Source organism: Pseudophryne corroboree, chromosome 7 (assembly GCF_028390025.1).
Source record: "Pseudophryne corroboree isolate aPseCor3 chromosome 7, aPseCor3.hap2, whole genome shotgun sequence".
Classification (NCBI taxonomy): domain Eukaryota; kingdom Metazoa; phylum Chordata; class Amphibia; order Anura; family Myobatrachidae; genus Pseudophryne; species Pseudophryne corroboree.
Window position 1 is genome coordinate 179,132,942 of NC_086450.1, and position 19,474 is coordinate 179,152,415.

The 19,474-nt window shown below is 47.5% G+C and overlaps 2 protein-coding genes across 5 annotated transcripts in view; one reads left to right on the top strand and one right to left on the bottom strand.

Annotated features, from left to right (window-relative positions):
• Window positions 1-5,043, top strand: part of ANKZF1 (ankyrin repeat and zinc finger peptidyl tRNA hydrolase 1) — a 167,817-nt gene extending 162,774 nt beyond the window's left edge. For all 3 annotated transcript variants that reach the window (XM_063933829.1, XM_063933830.1, XM_063933831.1), the window contains exon 16: window positions 653-5,043. In XM_063933829.1, the coding sequence (XP_063789899.1) occupies window positions 653-779 (127 nt within the window). In that variant the 3' untranslated portion in view covers window positions 780-5,043. The remainder of the gene's footprint in view (window positions 1-652) is intronic.
• A 1,700-nt stretch (window positions 5,044-6,743) lies between these two features.
• The window catches only part of GLB1L (galactosidase beta 1 like), a 63,994-nt gene continuing 51,263 nt past the window's right edge, over window positions 6,744-19,474 (bottom strand). For both annotated transcript variants that reach the window (XM_063933833.1, XM_063933832.1), the window contains 3 exons: window positions 9,113-9,244; window positions 8,788-9,012; window positions 6,744-7,828 (listed from right to left, as the gene is read on the bottom strand). In XM_063933833.1, the coding sequence (XP_063789903.1) occupies window positions 7,625-7,828; window positions 8,788-9,012; window positions 9,113-9,244 (561 nt within the window). In that variant the 3' untranslated portion in view covers window positions 6,744-7,624. The remainder of the gene's footprint in view (window positions 7,829-8,787; window positions 9,013-9,112; window positions 9,245-19,474) is intronic.

Below are 19,474 nucleotides of genomic sequence, written 5' to 3' on the forward strand. Positions count from 1 at the left end.
GCTGTGGAACTACACATCCCAGCATACCCTGCCACAAGTTTTCTGTTAGGGTATGCTGAAACTGAGGCACAGCAGCTGCAGTGCCGCATGTGACCTACCCCTGACCTATAACCCCTCCTGACTCTTTATAGCTGGGGCCATCTACCGGTGTTTCTCATTGAAAGCCTTACAGTCCTGTGCAAGTAGCCCTGAAAGTGCTTGTCATACAGATGTAGCCACGCTCATCCAGCCTGTGCTATGGCCACATGTGCTGCATCTAGGCGCGTGTGTACCTTAGTACACTGCTTATGTATTCCTATGGGTGCAGACACTTAGACACACGCACATCCTAGTCGTGGGCACACTTGTCGCGAATACGGCAAGCTGCAGGCTAGATTAGCATGGCTACATCTGTAGGTTCTAACTGCAGGTGAGTGTACTCTTCTATATACAGCCACTGGTAATGGGTCATAATGAAAACCTTTTTCTAAGGAAAGGTGATTGTAAGGTTGTGATTAGGCCCTCGTCTTTGTTAAATTCAAATTTCTAGGTGGAAAATAAATTTATGGATTAGTCTGAACGCTGTAGCTGCTGCTTACATATTTGCAACATTAAGATCCTCATTCCTAGTATTCTGCTGGCTTTTTATTAATCATTTTACTTTTATTTGTAGACGCTGCTGGTTATGCGGGGAGTCTCTCTCAGGCAAAGTGCCATTTGAATACCTTGATTTTTCTTTTTGCTCTACTCGCTGCCTGCAAGCACATCGACGGAGCCAGGGTAGCAAATCCCAGAAGTAAGAACATGTAGTCTGACGAGATATGGATTTGCACGACCTGTGAAATTCAATACAGCAGTCGGTCAATGACTGAAAAGTTACCGCATATCTGAATAGTGGCCATAAGAATTATAGGAACGTATATCAGAGATCCAGTAATAATCTTGTTCATGAAGGATTACGAGCTCTGTCGGGGTTAATTGCTAAATATGTTAAGACTGCTGCTATTACTCCTACAAAAATAACTTTTCTTAGTTGAGACCAACCATAAACTCTACAGTGTTTTATGGAAAAACGTCATCACTAGTTGACATGGTATAGTTGTGAATGTGCAATCAGCAGGTGCGAGGAAGATTGGCTATATATGTTTAGCTTGGCCCCTGTGCAACCAGATATCATACCACCGGGTACACATAATGCAATATATTGTTACAATGCAGATCGGAACAATATACAGTATATTGTACACGTTGCATAGTGTGCATGGCCGTTTGCGTGTGCTCCTGCAGGTCGTTCTCTGAGACATCCCTTCTGGCGTGCTACACGCCCAATGGAACGATGCCATGCAGCTACATGTGGGAAGAAACGATAGATCGCTCAGTCGCCCACCGCATTGTGTGGTGGTGTGCTATATTGTACCATCGGTTGTGCTGTCAGCTGGGGTACATATTGATCTGATGTGGACCTGGCCTTATGTTTGGGGGGATGGGAAGAAAGGCACACGCAGGGTTTAATTGCCTACAAACCTCATTCAGCAATAGTGTTAAATACTAGACTATAAGGTGTGGGGGTTAAATCTGTACATGTATAAGGAATATGTATTGTAGGTGTCTGGCCAGTAGTGATAAGAAAACTATTTGGAGGTAAAAAAATAACCTGATTTCTAATTCTGAATCTAGGTGTCAGGCTATGTGTTTCAGCGTTATCATTATGATGAAATACAAGATTCCCATTTCCCTTCAGCTTTTGGGCTCCTGCCACATTGTGGGTCATTCAAGTGGGGAAAAAAAATAGTGTGGTTTATTATGTATACAAGCGCTAACATAAACCAATTTCAGTAATGGTAAATAGTATGCACATCGATGTTGGGTATGGGATGTCGGCGGTCATGACATAGATACTGGCCGATAAATGCATTAACCTTCCCTGTAGTGGTACTTATTGGGACCGCTGTGGATATGTTTGGGATTCCAGTGCCGGGATTCTGACTGCCAGGATATCCTGTTGGAATGTGCCTATTATCCCCTTGCTCCAGTTTTCTCAATGGATGATTTATACGTGTGGAAGCAAATGGGATAATTACTGGGATCAGTAGGACTTGCCACTGATTGGGAGGCCAGCCGCCACTATACCGACAACGGCATCCCAATCGTCAGTATACTGGCAGCAGGCCGAGCGCAAAGAGTTCCCTTGCGGGATTGTTGCGATTGTCTCTGGTTCTATTCCCACTCTATGGGGTCGTGGACACTCATTAGCCTGTATTCCGGCTGTAGGCATTGTCAGTGGTCGGGATGCCGGCATCGGTATTTTGAGTGCCGGGATCCCCACTGCTGGCAACTTAACTGCATACCTAATTACTGACCAAGCAACATAGATCAACTCACCTGTGCATGAGTAAAGAAATCCAGAAAACATGACCTGATGGTGGTACTTGAGGAAAGAATCCCTGCTTTAGTTTGCTGAAATAAGTACAAATAACACTATAGCATCCTGCCTACGATCACTGTTCAACCCACACCACACACTTTGGATGAGAGCCTATGAGTATGTATCTACTATTTACAGGTTTCTTTCCAATTACAAGCGAGAGGTAGATTTATAATAAGACTATTGTAGTATAATACGGAGGTCCTACCTGTGCTGACTCTTCTTTCTCTGGCGAAATTAGCAGAGGTCACCCAACACTTAATGGTGCTATACACCCCAACCTGACACTTAATAACATGGCTAATGCTTTATTGAAATCATCATTGTTTAAAAAAAACACACAACTTCCATGGGGCTGGATGACCATCTACTACTCAATACTACAGAATGAAAGACAGAGCTAGAGTCCTTTTGTAGACTGAAGCTGCGTACACACCTGGCCAGTGGTTCCCAAAAGCAGCCCCCAAGGCACACGAAACAGTCCAGGTTTTATGGTTAGGCATAGGTGACTTAATTAGTACCTAATTCAGTCACTCTGTTCAGTTCTACAGAAGGCTATAAATACATTAGACTGTACTAAGAAGGGCAACTAAAATAGTGCACGGTCTACATTACAAAACGTACCTAGAAAGAGCAGAGATGGTAAAGGGGGAACATTATAGAAACTTTCAGATATATCCAGGTACAGGGAGACCTTCTTCAAAGGGAGAGAAGTATTAGAACACGAGGATATACACTGAAACTGAAGGGACGTAAATGCAGGGGAAATGTGAGGAGAAATGACGTCACAGAAATGGTAGTGGATAAGTGAAATATCCTTCACTACATCTGATAGAAGGCTATGGCAGCACAGCAATTTAAAAGGGTTGGGTATGTGTGACTGTTGGTCACCATACCGGCTTCGTGATGGCCGGCGGGGGGCGAGCACAATGAAGCCCCTCGCGGGCTCACGGTGTGCACTCGGCACAGGTTCTATTCCCACTCTATGGGTGGCGTAGACACCCACGAATGGGAATAGTCCCTGTTAGTCGGCATGCCAAATATCAGGATTGTTAGGGGGCGGAATCCCGGCGTCGGTATTGTCACCGGCGGTCACACAACTACATCCCATTTAAACACTGCATAAGACTATCCTTACAAAGACCTAAGGAACAAATAGGCTGGAAGTTGCCAAAAAGATAAATAAAAAAGGGCAGACTAAATGGGCCAAGAGGTTCTTATTTGCCTTCAAATTCTATGTTTAAGTCAGATTGATTATACTATCTGTGCACAAGCAAGGATATCCCTAAACCTGTACTATTGGGGTGTCTTGAGGACAGTGTTTGGGAACCACTGCACTAGGCAATAGAACGGCCGATGGGTATGTACACTAGAGGGTAAAATTACTAAGATGGGAGTTGTATTTAAGATGGGATGTTGTCTATAGCAACCAATCAGATTACAGGTATTATCTTCTAGAAGGTGCTTGATAAATAAGAAGTAGATTCTGATTGATTGGTTGCTATGGGCAACATCACATCTTAAATAGAACGCCTGTCTTAATAAATTTACCCCCAGATATGTTGCTTCAGCTGTGCAGCACAGCCGATGGCCAATATATGTGCAGCTATATCGGTGCATCTGGCTGTGTGTACGGGCGACCCACTGACTGCCTGTACACTTGCTGCAGGGACTGATGTAAAAGCTGGGCGGGCAAATTCAAATGCCTGCCCAGCTGTGACATTAGGTTGACAGATGAAGCAGTTGATCAGTAAGTGTATATACTTACCTGAATCATCTGTTCTGTTGGCGTAGCAACTGCTCCACCAACATGTTTGCACAGTGCTTACGCAGCCTTAAGACACAAGGCAGTTTCCCCCCCAGGAGCAATGTCGCCTATTGTTTCAACTCCTGGACTTGCGTGCCAACAGTGTGCATACACACTGTGTGATGTTTCCTACAGTTTCCCCTTCTGCTGCTGGCCTGAAGATGCAGCTTCTGACAATATCGTCAGGTTGAGTTGTATGTACAGACGACAAAGGTGGTCGTTAACGACACTCAGGCATGTGCATCGGCCGTCACCAGCAGCATACACACAGACCGATATTGTTAATGATATCGCTCAGGGGGGTAAAAATGAGCAATATTGTTTACAAAATTGCCTAGTGTGTACAAGCCTTTACAGCAGGGATGGGCAATTATTTCAGCTGAGGGGCCACTTGACATTTCCTGTCAGTATCCGAGGGCCACATACAAAATAGCAGCTCCCCCCACTTGCCAAAAATATAGGGAAGTGGCTTCATGTGGAAGGGGTGTGAGCAAAAAATAATACAGATTCATATTAGGCTGCACAATAGTCTCCATTATTCAAATTGCTCCACACAGCGCCACTTACACACATTACACCAGGTAGAGCCCCTTTTACACACATTACGGCAGGTAGAGAGCCTTTTTACACATTAACATTTTATTTAGGATAATTATTGTGCAGCAAGCAAATTATCCAGTGTCTTATGGCCCCTGGGGAAAGGTGTGACACGGTGACAGAACACGGGGGGTGTGACACAGCACGGTGGGGGTGACACTGTGACAGAACACAGCGGGGGTGACAACGGTGACTGAACACGTGGGGGTGACAACACGGGGGGTGTGACACGGTGACAGAACACGGGGGGGGGGGGTGTGACACGGTGACAGAACATGGGGGGGGGGGGGGTGACACGGTGACAGAACACGGGGAGGGGGGGTGACAGTGACAGAACACGGGTGTGTGACACAGTGACAGAACACGGTGGGGGTGACAGAACACCGGGGGTGTGACACAGTAACAGAACACGGGGAGGGGCGGTGACAGTGACAGAACACGAATGTGTGACATGGTGACAGAACACGGGGGTGTGACACAGTGAAAGAACACGTGGAGGGGGGGGGTGACAGTGACAGAACACGGTTGTGGTGACACGGTGACAGAACACGGGGAGGGGGGGTGACAGTGACAGTGACAGAACACAGGGGTGGTGACACAGTGACAGAACACGGTGGGGGTGACACAGTGACAGAACACGGGGGGGGTGACAGAACACCGGGGGTGTGACACAGTAACAGAACACGGGGAGGGGCGGTGACAGTGACAGAACACGAATGTGTGACATGGTGACAGAACACGGGGGTGTGACACAGTGAAAGAACACGGGGAGGGGGGGTGACAGTGACAGAACACGGTTGGGGTGACACAGTGACAACACGGGGAGGGGGGGGGTGACAGTGACAGAACACGGGGGGTGTGACACAGTGACAGAACACGGGGGGGGGTGACACAGTGACGGAACACGGGGGGGGGGGGGTGACACAGTGACGGAACACGGGGGGGGGTGACACAGTGACAGAACACGGGGGGGTGACACAGTGACAGAACACAGGGGGGGGGGGTGACACAGTGATAGAACACGGGAGGGGTTGGTACAGTGAGAGCTAAAGATCTCTCCCCCAAACCTAAAACAGTCTGACGCCACTGCCCGCACACACAAATATACGCACACTATCACACACACTTTCTCACACACACACACCCCCTTTCTATCTCTCACTTTTCCCATTAACTTACTGATCTGGCTGGCAGTGGCAGGAAGGATGGATCTGTAGCAGTCTGGCTCCGCCCCCTGAGGTCCCATGTAGCCCTGCCCCCTTTTCGGCTGAACACAGCTGTTGTCACTGGGGACTCTGGAGGTGGGAGGAGGAGGCTGCTACAACGCAGCAGCAGGTGAGAGAGGCGCCGCCGGCAGCTTGGAGGTACTGCAGTGCAGAGCAAGGACAAGCAGCTCAGCCGGTCGGGCCGCTTGTCATTGCTCGCTGGTGGGAGGCAGTGGGCCGGGCAGGATCGGTTTGCGGGCCGCATTTTGCCCACCCCTACTTTACAGTATGGTCAAACTATCATCATTACACAACAATCTTCCTGTTGCATATAGCACAAACAGTAGTTAAACACAGCAACATCATACAGCTAACTGGAACCAGATGAAAGCTGTGATCTGGTTATTACAGTAATGTGATTGTGCTATGCTAATAAAAATAAACCTTTGAAACTTTTTTTCTTAATTAATTTATTTCTACATGTGGCTGGTGCAGCAGTATAATCAAAAATGTAAATGTATTTAATGATTGTCTATGAATATTAGTTTTAAACACAATAAAAATGTGTAAAGTTTGTTTTTTTTATTATATGGAAGAAAAATAAAACCGTTTATTAGCCTAAAGACAGGATGAAGTCTAGGTGGGGAGATGAGCTGGCTTTCTGGCTGGGATCATGTGACTTGCTGTTGGCATTTTTAGGAGTGTGATATGGACATTAAACGAGTCATACTGAACATCACTAACATTTTATTTGTATGTCCCTTTATAAACAGCCTTTCACTGATGCACATGTATTGTATGAAACAGCAGGAGATTGAAGCATGCAATCTCATTTTAATTATATTTACACAAATCGTTTTATGGCAGAAGCTAAGCAGAGAGGGCTTATGCCAAGCAACAGTTTCAGGGGCCCTGAGAGAAGGATTCTGCCTGGTTAGACATGATTCCCTTTTGCTAATGAGATAATAAAAATAAATTGGACAGGGATCAACTAGACAAATAATTGTATGGGTTTTTTTTATTTTATTATACCTCCTGCCTTTTACAGCAATCAGCAAGACACAGTGGGAAGGGGTCATTAAGTGCTTAGAAGGCAGTATGGTACAACCTCTTTAAGGCCACCAATACATATACAGTAGATGTGGGTGTAATAGGAATTACTATTGTGGATGTGTTTTTAAAGGTTTTTATCTTCAAAGAGTGACACAAACTTTCCTCAGCGTCACTGCTAAATAGTAGAGTTAAATTGAAGTACATCATACAATAATGTCTGTTTAGTACGCTGTACTTGTTGCATGATCAAATTTCAAAGACTCACATATTCATCAATTGTGGTCTGAAAGCTACACTCGTACAGTAAAGCTACGCTGGCCAGCTCCTGCTCCCAGACAGGATGCATCAATCTGCTGCTGAGGTGTCAGAGCTGCAACTTATACAATGATTTCACCAACCTCTGACTTTAGAGGCCCAAATCTTGAGAGTAAAATTGTGATGTTGGCTGTGCAGGAGGTGTGTACAACCACATTATGTAAGTCCATACCACCAGATTCTGGTAAGAGTTGTTATGGCTCAATAGTCAACCATCCTTGTATTCTGCAGCAAGATGGGTACTCATTTCCTCAGAAACGTCCCATTCAGTATTGGTCTATCCAGAAACAGGGCTATTGGCAGCTCTGGGGCATTCTCTAGTTCCAGCAGAGTAATATTGTTATTTTGTGAAGAGCTCAGGATGCTGCCTGGCACATAGAGAGTCATCTGTGGCCCGTGAGCAGGCCAGTACCGTCCAATATTGAAGCCATTTATCCATACCTGTCCCTGCAGAAGAGCGAGCAATCAATCAATGAATGAAGACATGTAACACAAGTTTCTGGCATCAGACAGACATTAATACAGTAGGCAAACAGATCATACAGCAGCCAGTACACAGCCAATCCCATGTCAACTATATATTGTGCACTAGAGTGATGTTAAAAGGTATAATGGGGCAGATGTACTAACCTGGAAAAGGCATAAGGAAATGATAAACCAGTGATATGTGTAAGGTGATAAAGGCACCAGCCAATCAGATCCTAACTGTTAATTTACATATTGGAGCTGATTGCCCCATTGTAACACAGTTCAGTATAGGGAGGTGAGACAGGAATACCATATGTGCACACCCGACTCTACTGTCAAGGGTCTTAACAAAGTTCAGGAGGGAAACATTCTTCAAAGGAAGAGAAATATTACAACTCGAGGACATACACTGAAACTGGAGGGAGGCAGGTTCAGGGGAAATTTAAGGAAAAATTACTTCACAGAAAGGGTAGTGGATAAGTGGAATAGTCTCCCATCAGAGGTGGTAGAGGCTAAGACTGTAGAGCAATTTAAACATGCTTGGGATAGGCATATGAATATCCTTACAAAGAATTAAGGTTCAAAAAGGGTTGAGATTGCCTAAAGGGTAAAAAAAAGGGGCAGACTAGATGGGCCAAGTGGTTCTTATCTGCCGTCAAATTCTATGTTTCTACTGACTCCTCCTTCAACCATACACCCTAACACAATTTGCAATTAATTTAATTTTGAAAAGGACATTGTTTATCGTTATTTATATCTGGTCTATTTCTCCTCTTTCCATACATTTTTGGGGCATATTCTGCTGCAGTCCTGTATTCTACCATTAAGTGTAAAACCTCAGACTTTCCTTCTACAATTACACTTCTTAAATTCTCTACAAATAGCACATACTTGCTAATGAGAAAATCCTCTTGAGCTGACGCTCTTGCGTTTATTACCTTTGTCCACTGGGGCAATTTTAGGAACGTGTCTCCAACATCAGTAACTTTAAAGGTTCCACTGTAGATGACTGGGCCCCCTGTATTCTCAGTTTGTGGAGTCCTAAAGATGTGATTACCAAGAATATGAGGCCAGCCTCCTGCAATTGGACCATCTAGATTGAGCGAGTAAACCAGCCAATCTTTGAGAACGTTTGCCTTGAGAGTCAAGTTACCAACCAAACCCTAGGAGAAGGATGTTAAGGTCATAGGAAAAGTATTACTATTTATAGAACCACAGACAGCAATATTGATAGCACCCCAGCCTTACTGTCGCTGCCTTTACCTTAAAGTCTCTGAGATCTGAACCATAGTTGATTCTCCCCATATTTTCCACAAGGACATCCAACCATTCTCCCGCTTTACCTGTCACATTAACCTCCTTTATGCCGTCTCTTTCCAGCACACCGTAAAAGCGCTGTATGAATGAAAGCAAACGCAGGGTCATTATAAACAGGTAGGGGATAGAATCCCGGCGGCTGGGATCCCGGAGGTCACAATACTGGCACTGGGATCCAGGCCACCAGAATGCCAGCAGCAGGGAAAATGCTAGAAAGCTCGCGCTTGCCACGCTGCAGGTTTGGTGGCTTTCTGCGCTCGCCACAGGTTGTATTACCACTCGATGGGTGTTGCGGACACCCACGAGTGGGAATAGCCCTGGCGCAGATGTCGGCATTCTCTGTGGTCAGGATTCTAGCGGCGGTAATTTTTGACCACCAGAATCCCGACGCCGGGATATTAACTACAAGCCTTATAAACAAGATGGATGTTGTATCATATAGATCGTTTCAATTTTAACATGTACATGAAGTCTTATAGTATTGGAAATATATGCTCAGACAAAATGATGGGTGTTATTACAATGGGAAAACTTAGACCGTTTGGGAAAAATAACCCTGCAGGCTACACTCCTAAGCAAAAAATAAATACAATTTTCTATGATCATATAATATACAGGTCTTGTTACTAATAGCCCTTAGGGTGTGTGGGAAAAACACTTTTCTTTCTCGAACGTCCTAGTGGATGCTGGGGACTCTGTAAGGACCATGGGGAATAGACTGGCTCCGCAGGAGACATGGGCACTTTAAGAAGGAATTTAGATTCTGGTGTGCTCTGGCTCCTCCCTCTATGTCCCTCCTCCAGACCTCAGTTTGAATCTGTGCCCGGACGAGCTGGGTGCTGTTCAGTGAGCTCTCCTGAGCTTGCTGTAAGAAAGTATTTTGTTAGGTTTTTTATTTTCAGGGAGCTCTGCTGGCAACAGACTCCCTTCATCGTGGGACTGAGGTGAGAGAAGCAGCCCTACTCTCTGAAGCTAGGTCCTGCTTCTTAGGCTACTGGACAGCATTAGCTCCAGAGGGATCGTACACAGGATCTTACCCTCGTCGACCGATCCCAGAGCCGCGCCGCCGTCCCCCTCGCAGAGCCGGAAGACAAGCCGGGTGAGTATGAGAAGCAAGAAGACTTCGAAATCGGCGGTAGAAGACTCCGTTCTTCACATGAGGTAACGCACAGCACTGCAGCTGTGCGCCATTGCTGCAAACACACCTCACATACTCCGGTCACTGTAAGGGTGCAGGGCGCGGGGGGGGCGCCGCCCTGGGCAGCATATGGACCTCTTTTGGCAAAAGTACACATATATACAGTTGGGCACTGTATATATGTATGAGCCCCCGCCAAGAAAATGTATATGTAAGCGTGACAGAAGCCTGCCGGCGAGGGGGCGGGGCTTCTTCCTCAGCACTCACCAGCGCCATGTTTTTTCTCCACAGCACCGCTGAGAGGAAGCTCCCCAGCCTCTTCCCTGCAGATACACGGTAGAAGAGGGTAAAAAGAGAGGGGGGGCACATAATTAGGCGCAACAATCAATATAAACAGCAGCTACTGGGTTAACATTAAGTTACTGTGTTATTGCTGGGTTAATAGCGCTGGGGTGTGTGCTGGCATACTCTCTCTCTCTGTCTCTGCAAAGGGCCTTGTGGGGGAATTGTCTTCAGATGAGCATTCCCTGAGTGTGTGGTGTGTCGGTACGTGTGTGTCGACATGTCTGAGGTAAAAGGCTCCCCTAAGGAGGAGATGTAGCAAATGTGTGTGTGAGGGGTGTCTCCGTCAACAACGCCGACACCTGTTTGGATATGTGTAATTAAGTGCTAAGGTGAATTTATTGCACAAAAGATTAGAGAACAGACAGGGAATCTACCCATGTCTGTCCCTATGTCGCAGAGACCTTCAGAGTCTCTCAAGGCTCACTATCCAAAATAATAGACACTGATATCGACACGGAGTCTGACTCCAGTGTCGACTATGATAATGCAAAGTTACAGCCAAAATGGCAGGAAAGTATTCAATATATGATTGTAAAAAAAAAATGATTTGCATATCACTGATAACTCATCTGTCCCTGACACAAGGGTACACATGTTTAAGGGGAAGAAAGCGGAGGTAAATTTCCCTCCTCTCATGATGAAAAGGAGTGGGAATCTCCAGACAAGAGACTGCAGTTTCCCACAAAGAATTCTCAGGGAGTATCCTCTCCCTACTAGGGCCAGGATACAATGGGAATCTTATCCTAGGGTGTCACGTTTGCCCAAAAGGTAGCCCTGATTTAACAGCTATCCTCAGGGATCCTGCAGATAGCGTGCACATTCTGGTACACTACTCAGACCGGCGATTGTGTCGGCATGGGTTTATAGCGCTGTAGCAGCGTGGACAGGTACCTTTATCAGCAGAGATTGAGACCCTAGTATGTATGTATGTATGTATGTATGTATGTATGTATGTATGTATGTATATATATGTGTATATATATATATATTAAAGATGCTGTCTTAAGATAGATAGATAGATAGATAGATAGATAGATAGATAGATAGATAGATATATATATATATATATATATATATATATATATATATATATATATATAAAACATGCCCAAAGAGACATTAGTCTACTGGGTTCTAGAGTCAACGCTATGTCGATTTCTGCTTGACGTGTCCTGTAGAATATGCAATGGACAGGTGATGCCGACTTAAGAGGCATATGGAAGGCTGAGGATTGTGTGGAGAAGGGATCTCGGACCTGGTCTCCACAGCTATAGCTGGTAATTCTGATCTTTTGCCTTATATTCCTGCACAGCCTAGGAAAGCACGACATTATCAAATGCAGCCTTTCGATCACAAAGAAACAAGAAAGTCCGAGGTGCGTCCTTTCTTGCCAGAGGAAATAAGCTGCACAACACAGCTAGTTCCCAGGAACAGAAGTCCTCCCCGGCCTCTACAAAATCCACCGCATGTCGCTGGGGCTCCACAGGCAGAGCTAGGCCCGGTGGGGGCACGTCTTCGTAATTTCAGCCACAAGTGGGTTCACTCCCTGTTGGATCCCTGGGTAATAGATATTGTGTTTCAGGGATACAAGCTGGACTTTGAGGAGATGCCCCCTCACGACGGCCCTGCCGGCTTCCCCCCACGAGAGGAAAATAGTGTTAACTGCAATTCACAAATTGTATCTTCAACAGGTGGTGGTCAAGGTTCCCCTCCTTCAACAAGGAGGGGGTTATTATTCGACCATGTTGTAGTCCCGAAACCGGGCGGTTCGGTCAGACCCATATTGAATTTAAAATCCCTGAACATATACCTGAAAAGGTTCAAGATGGAATCGCTAAGAGCGGTCATCGCAAGCCTGAAAGGGGGAGATTTTATGGTGTCTCTGGACATAAAGGATGCATACCTTTATGTCCCCATTTATCCACCTCATCAGGCGTACCTCAGATTTGCGGTACAGGATTGTCATTACCAATTTCAGACGTTGCCGTTTGGTCTCTCCACGGCCCCGAGAATCTTCACCAAGGTAATGGCGGAAATGATGGTGCTCCTGCGGAAGCAAGGTGTCACAATTATCCCGTACTTGATCGATCTCCTCATAAAAGCGAGATCAAGAGAGCAGTTGCTGTACAGCGTATCACTTTCTCTGGAAGTGTAACGGCAACACGGCTGGATTCTAAATATTCCAAAGTCGCAGTTGGTTCCTACGGCTCATCTGCCTTTCCTAGGCATGATTCTAGACACAGACCAGAAAAGGGTTTATCTCCCGATAGAGAGAGCTCAGGAGCTCATGACACTGGTCAGGAACCTATTAAAACCAAAACAGGTGTCAGTGCATCACTGCACTCGAGTCCTGGGAAGGATGGTGGCATCATACGAGGCCATTCCCTTCGGCAGGTTCCATGCGAGGACCTTTCAATGGGACTAAACTGGACAAGTGGTCCAGATCACATCTTCAGATGCATCGGTTAATCACCCTATCCCCCAGGGCCAGGGTGTCTTCTGTGGTGGCTGCAGAGTGCTCACCTTCTCGAGGGCCGCAGATTCGGCATTCAGGACTGGGTCCTGGTGACCACGGATGCAAGCCTCAGAGGGTGGGGAGCAGTCACACAGGGAAGAAATTTCCAAGGTCTGTGGTCAAGTCAGGAGACTTGCCTTCACATCAACATCCTGGAACTAAGGGCCGTATACAACGCCCTACGTCAAGCGGAGACCCTGCTTCGCGACCAATCGGTTCTGATTCAGTCAGAAGCCACCAGAATTCTTCGCTGGGCGGAGAATCACGTAAGCGCACTGTCAGCAGTGTTCATCCCGGGAGTGGACAACTGGGAAGCAGACTTCCTCAGCAGGCACGACCTCCACCCGGGAGAGTGGGGACTTCATCAAGAAGTCTTCACGCAGATTGCAAGTCGGTGGGAACTGCCACAGGTGGACATGATGGCATCCCGCCTCAACAAAAAGCTACAGAGGTATTGCGCCAGGTCATGAGACCCTCAGGCGATAGTTGTGGACGCACTGGTGACACCGTGGGTGTTCCAGTCGGTCTATGTATTTTCTCCTCTTCCTCTCATACCCATAAGACAAAGAGGAGTGAGAACAATACTCATTGTTCCGGATTGGCCAAGAAGGACTTGGTATTCAGATCTGCAAGAAATGCTCACAGAGGACCCGTGGCCTCTTCCTCTAAGACAGGACTTGTTGCAACAAGGGCCCTGTCTGTTCCAAGACTTACCGTGGCTGCGTTTGACGGCATGGCGGTTGAACGCCGGATCCTAGCGGAAAAAGGCATTCCAGATGAGGTCATTCCTACGCTGATAAAGGCTAGGAAGGACGTGACAGCTCAACATTATCACCGTATATGGCAAAAATATGTTGCTTGGTGTGAGGCCAGGAATGCCCCTACGGAGGAATTCCAGCTGGGCCGTTTCCTTCACTTCCTACAGTCAGGAGTGACTTTGGGCCTAAAATTGGGTTCCATTAAGGTCCAGATTTCGGCCCTATCCATTTTCTTTCAAAAAGAGCTGGCTTCTCTACCTGAAGTTCAGACGTTTGTGAAGGGAGTGCTGCGTATTTAGCCCCCTTTTGTGCCCCCGGTGGCACCTTGGGATCTTAACGTGGTGTTGAGTTTCCTGAAATCCCACTGGTTTGAACCACTCAAAACGGTGGAATTGAAATATCTCAAGTGGAAGGTGGTCATGCTACTAGCATTGGCTTCGGCTAGGCGTGTGTCAGAATTAGCGGCTATGTCACATAAAAGCCCCTATCTGGTTTTCCATGCGGATAGAGCAGAATTGCGGACCCTCCACAATTTCTGCCAAAAGTGGTTTCATCCTTTCATATAAACCAGGGGTGGGGAACCTCCGGCCCGCAGGCCGAGTAAGGCCCGCGAAGCCATTTGCTCCGGCCCACCCGCTTCTGTCAGTGAGACACGCCGACGCTCAGTCCGGCGGCAGCGTGTCTCAGCTGTCAGGACAGGGAGAAGCGCGCGGCGATGTTGGATGACGGCGGTGGCGTATAGGACTTCAAACTAGCCGCCGCTTCGTGAGCCAATCAGAGCTCACGGACCGGCAGCCAATCAGGAGCCGCGGCTGCCGCCCCGCGAGCTCTGATTGGCTCTCGCATCGGCGGCTGGTTTGAAGTCCTACACGCCGCCGCCACCTGACATAGCCGTGCTCTCCTCCCTGTCAGCAAGCAGCGGTAAGCAGCACGGGGGGGGGGGGGGGGGCGGCGGCATCTGTATACCTGGCACTGTGGGGGCATCTGTATACCTGGCACTGTGGGGACATCTGTATAGCTGGCACTGTGGGGGCATCTGTATACCTGGCACTGTGGGGACATCTGTATAGCTGGCACTGTGGGGGATCTGTATACCTGGCACTGTGGGGGCATCTGTATAGCTGGCACTGTGGGGGCATCTGTATAGCTGGCACTGTGGGGACATCTGTGTACCTGGCACTGTGGGGGCATCTGTGTACCTGGCACTGTGGGGGCATCTGTATAGCTGGCACTGTGGAGGCATCTGTATAGCTGGCACTGTGGGGGCATCTGTGTACCTGGCACTGTGGGGGCATCTGTGTACCTGGCACTGTGGGGGCATCTGTATAGCTGGCACTGTGGGGGCATCTGTATACCAGGCACTGTGGGGGCATCTGTATAGCTGGCACTGTGGGGGCATCTGTATAGCTGGCACTGTGGGGGCATCTGTATAGCTGGCACTGTGGGGGCATCTGTGTACCTGGCACTGTGGGGACATCTGTATAGCTGGCACTGTGGGGGCATCTGTATAGCTGGCACTGTGGGGGCATCTGTATAGCTGGCACTGTGGGGGCATCTGTATAGCTGGCACTGTGGGGGCATCTGTATAGCTGGCACTGTGGGGGGCATCTGTATACCTGGCACGGTGAGGGGCATCTGTATACCTGGCACGGTGGGGGGCATCTGTAAACCTGGCACGGTGGGGGGCATTTGTATACCTGGCACTGTGGGGGCATCTGTATACCTGGCACGGTGAGGGACATTTGTAAACCTGGCACGGTGAGGGACATTTGTATACTTGGCACTGTGAGGGACATTTGTATACTTGGCACTGTGAGGGGCATTTGTATACTTGGCACTGTGAGGGGCATTTGTATACTTGGCACTGTGAGGGGCAATTGTGGATCTGGCACTGTGGGGGCAATTGTGGATCTGGCACTGTGGGGGCAATTGTGGATCTGGCACTGCACTATTGGGGGCATATGTGTATCACGTCCCATTTTAACTGGCCATACCCATTTTTCTTGGCGCGTGCGCGCCTCCGGCGCGCACATACAGTACCTCTAAGGGGCAGACCTACTGGGGGGCAGGGTAATTTTTTTAAATTGCGAATTTTTGTATGGCCCCTGAAGGATTTTATAAATATCCAAATGGCCCTCGCTAGAAAAAAGGTTCCCCACCCCTGATATAAACCAACCTATTGTGGTGCCTGTGGCTACTACTGACTTGGAGGATTCCGAGTTACTTGATGTGGTCAGGGCTTTGAAGGTTTATGTAGCCAGAACGGCTAGGGTCAGGAAAACAGAATCTTTGTTTATCCTGTATGCTTTCAACAAGCTTGGTGCTCCTGCTTCAAAGCAAACTATTGCTCGCTGGATATGTAATACGATTCAGCAGGCTCATTCTGCGTCTGGATTGCCGCTGCCAAAATCAGTTAAGGCCCATTCCACTAGGAAGTTGGGCTCTTCTTGGGCGGCTGCACAAGGGGGCTCGGCAGTACAGCTGTGCCTAGCGGCTACTTGGTCAGGTTCAAACACTTTTGCAAAGTTCTACAAGTTTGATACCCTGGCTGAGGAGGACCTTGTGTTTGCTCATTCGGTGCTGCAGAGTCATCCGCACTCTCCCGCCCGTTTGGGAGCTTTGGTATAATCCCCATGGTCCTTACGGAGTCCCCAGCATCCACTAGGACGTTAGAGAAAATAAGATTTTACTTACCGGTAAATCTATATCTCGTAGTCCGTAGTGGATGCTGGGCGCCCGTCCCAAGTGCGGACTTCTTCTGCAATACTTGTATATAGTTATTGCTGCAATAAGGGCTATGTTATTGTTGCATCAGGGTTGAACTGATGCTCTGTTGTTGTTCATACTGTTGACTGGGTAAGTTTATCACAAGTTATACGGTGTGATTGGTGTGGCTGGTTTGAGTCTTGCCCTGGATTTCCAAAATCCTTTCCTTGTACTGTCAGCTCTTCCGGGCACAGTTTCTCTAACTGAGGTCTGGAGGAGGGACATAGAGGGAGGAGCCAGAGCACACCAGAATCTAAATTCTTTCTTAAAGTGCCCATGCCTCCTGCAGAGCCCGTCTATTCCCCATGGTCCTTACGGAGTCCCCAGCATCCACTACGGACTACGAGAAATAGATTTGCCGGTAAGTAAAATCTTATTTTTTCTTGTCTAGAGTAACCCCCTCCCGCAGCACCTGAGGAATTTTACCAGTTTGATTAGAGCAGTTTGCCATTATATATTACACTCCTAAGCATCCAGCTACTAAAGTCAAAAGCGACAGCAAAATGACCAGAACACAGGACTTTACAACATCGGAGCAGCTATTGATATAACCAGCCTTAGGTTCTTAGCACAAGCTGGTAATGGTTTTTTTTTTTTTTTTTTTTGGCGGGGGGTTGTGGCACACCTATTAATAAAATAATTATTTCAACCTTTTGCTTACAGTTTACACGAGCGAAGCCAGGATAGCTCATACTGATCTGTATAGGGCTTTACCTCAGCAGCAGATTGCTGGGGGGTTAGCCGCAAGTCAACCGATATTGACATCCTCCTTTAAATGACAAAACCGTTGCATAGTAAATGCAGTTTTTTTACAATGCAAATAGACATCGATATCATTGATACATTGGCTTTTAAATGGACCTCCAAAACACATTTTTAGTAAATTTACCCCTTAAGAGACCTGCATCTATGTGTAAAAATCTGTACAAGCAAAAAGGTAGACAATGTCCAAACTTAGTGCATAAGATCGAAAGATAGGCGCACAATACTGAAGTTTGTTTTTATAACCAAAATACATAGAACCACTCACATAAGAAGATGTGATATATGAATATCACAAACCGCGCATGAACAAGACAGAACTCCAGTCCTCACCAAAAAGTTGGCACCCCTGGGGTCTGTCTGCAATCCGTACCTGTTTCCTGGATATGAGACATCACTGCAATCACATCCTTAATGGCCTCATGTCCAAACTTAGATATCTCAGTTTTATAGATGCCTCCTGGTTTCTCATATCCGCTGCTGTGTCCAAAGACACAGCGTCGGATCATCTGCGTGAACATCGGCCACCTGAGTAACCCTCAGGATACGACGGTGGGTGTTTTTATGCTGCTGGGGTCAGAGAAGCTGTGTACAAGGACGGTCCGCTGGCCTAGTCATGCACAGAAAAATAGGATTTTAATACCTACCGGTAAATCCTTTTCTATGAGTCCGTAGAGGATGCAGGGGACACCAAAAGAACCAAGGGGTATAGACGGGATCCGCAGGAGACATGGGCACTTTAAGACTTTCAAAGGGGCGTGACCTGGCTCCTCCCTCTATATCCCTCCCCAGACTCAGCTTGGAACTGTGCCCAGAGAGACGGACATTTCGAGGAAAGGAATTTACAACAACAAGGTGAGCATAATACCAGCTCACGCCATAAACATGCCATATAACATGGCATTCAACTGAACACGTCAATGGACATGAACCAAAAAAAAGTTCAGCACCTAGCTGAAGAACTACAATACAACCTGTGTGCAACCAAAACGAAACTGCAGATACAGTACGCACTGGGACGGGCGCCCACCATCCTGTACGGACTCATAGAAAAGGATTTACCGGTAGGTATTAAAATCCTATTTTCTATTTCATCCTAGAGGATGCTGGGGACACCAAAAGAACCAAGGGGTTATACCAAAGCTCTATAGCAGGCGGGAGAGTGCGGATGACTCTGCAGCACCGAATGACCAAACTTTAGGTCCTCATCGGCCAAGGTATCAAACTTGTAAAACTTATAGGCCCTACACACTGGCCGATCCGCCGCCGAGCTGCCCGACGGCGGATACGGGCGACGAGCGACCCGGCGGCGGGGGGCAGTGACGGGGGGAGTGAAGTTTCTTCACTCCCCCCGTCACCCGGCTGCGTTGAAGTGCAGGCAAATATGGACGAGATCGTCCATATTGGCCTGCATGTACAGCCGATGGGGGACCAGCGATGAACGAGCGCGGGGCCGCGCATCGTTCATCGCTGGAGCCTCCACACTGCATGATATGAACGGTATCTCGTTCATTAATGAACGAGATCGTTCATATCGTGCAGTCATGTCGGCCAGTGTGTAGGGCCCTTTAGCAAATGTGTTTGACCCCGACCAAGTAGCAGCTCGGCAAAGCTGTAAAGCCGAGACACCCCGGGCAGCCGCCCAGGATGAGCCCACTTTCCCAGTGGAGTGGGCCTTAACCGAATTAGGCAACGGCAATCCTGCCATAGAATGAGCCCGCTGAATAGTTTGACATATCCAGCGGGCAATGGTCTGCTTAGAAGCAGGACACACAATCTTATTGGGAGCATATAGGACCAACAGATCCTCTGTTTTCCTAATAGGAGCCGTCCTGGTGACATAAATCTTCAAGGCTCTGACCACATCCAGAGACCTAGACTCCGCCAAAGAGCCAGTAGCCACTGGCACCACAATAGGCTGGTTGATATGAAAAGAGGAAACCACCTTTGGCAGGAATTGTTGACGAGTCCTCAATTCTGCTCTATCCTCATGGAAAATCAAATAAGGGCTCTTGTGAGACAAG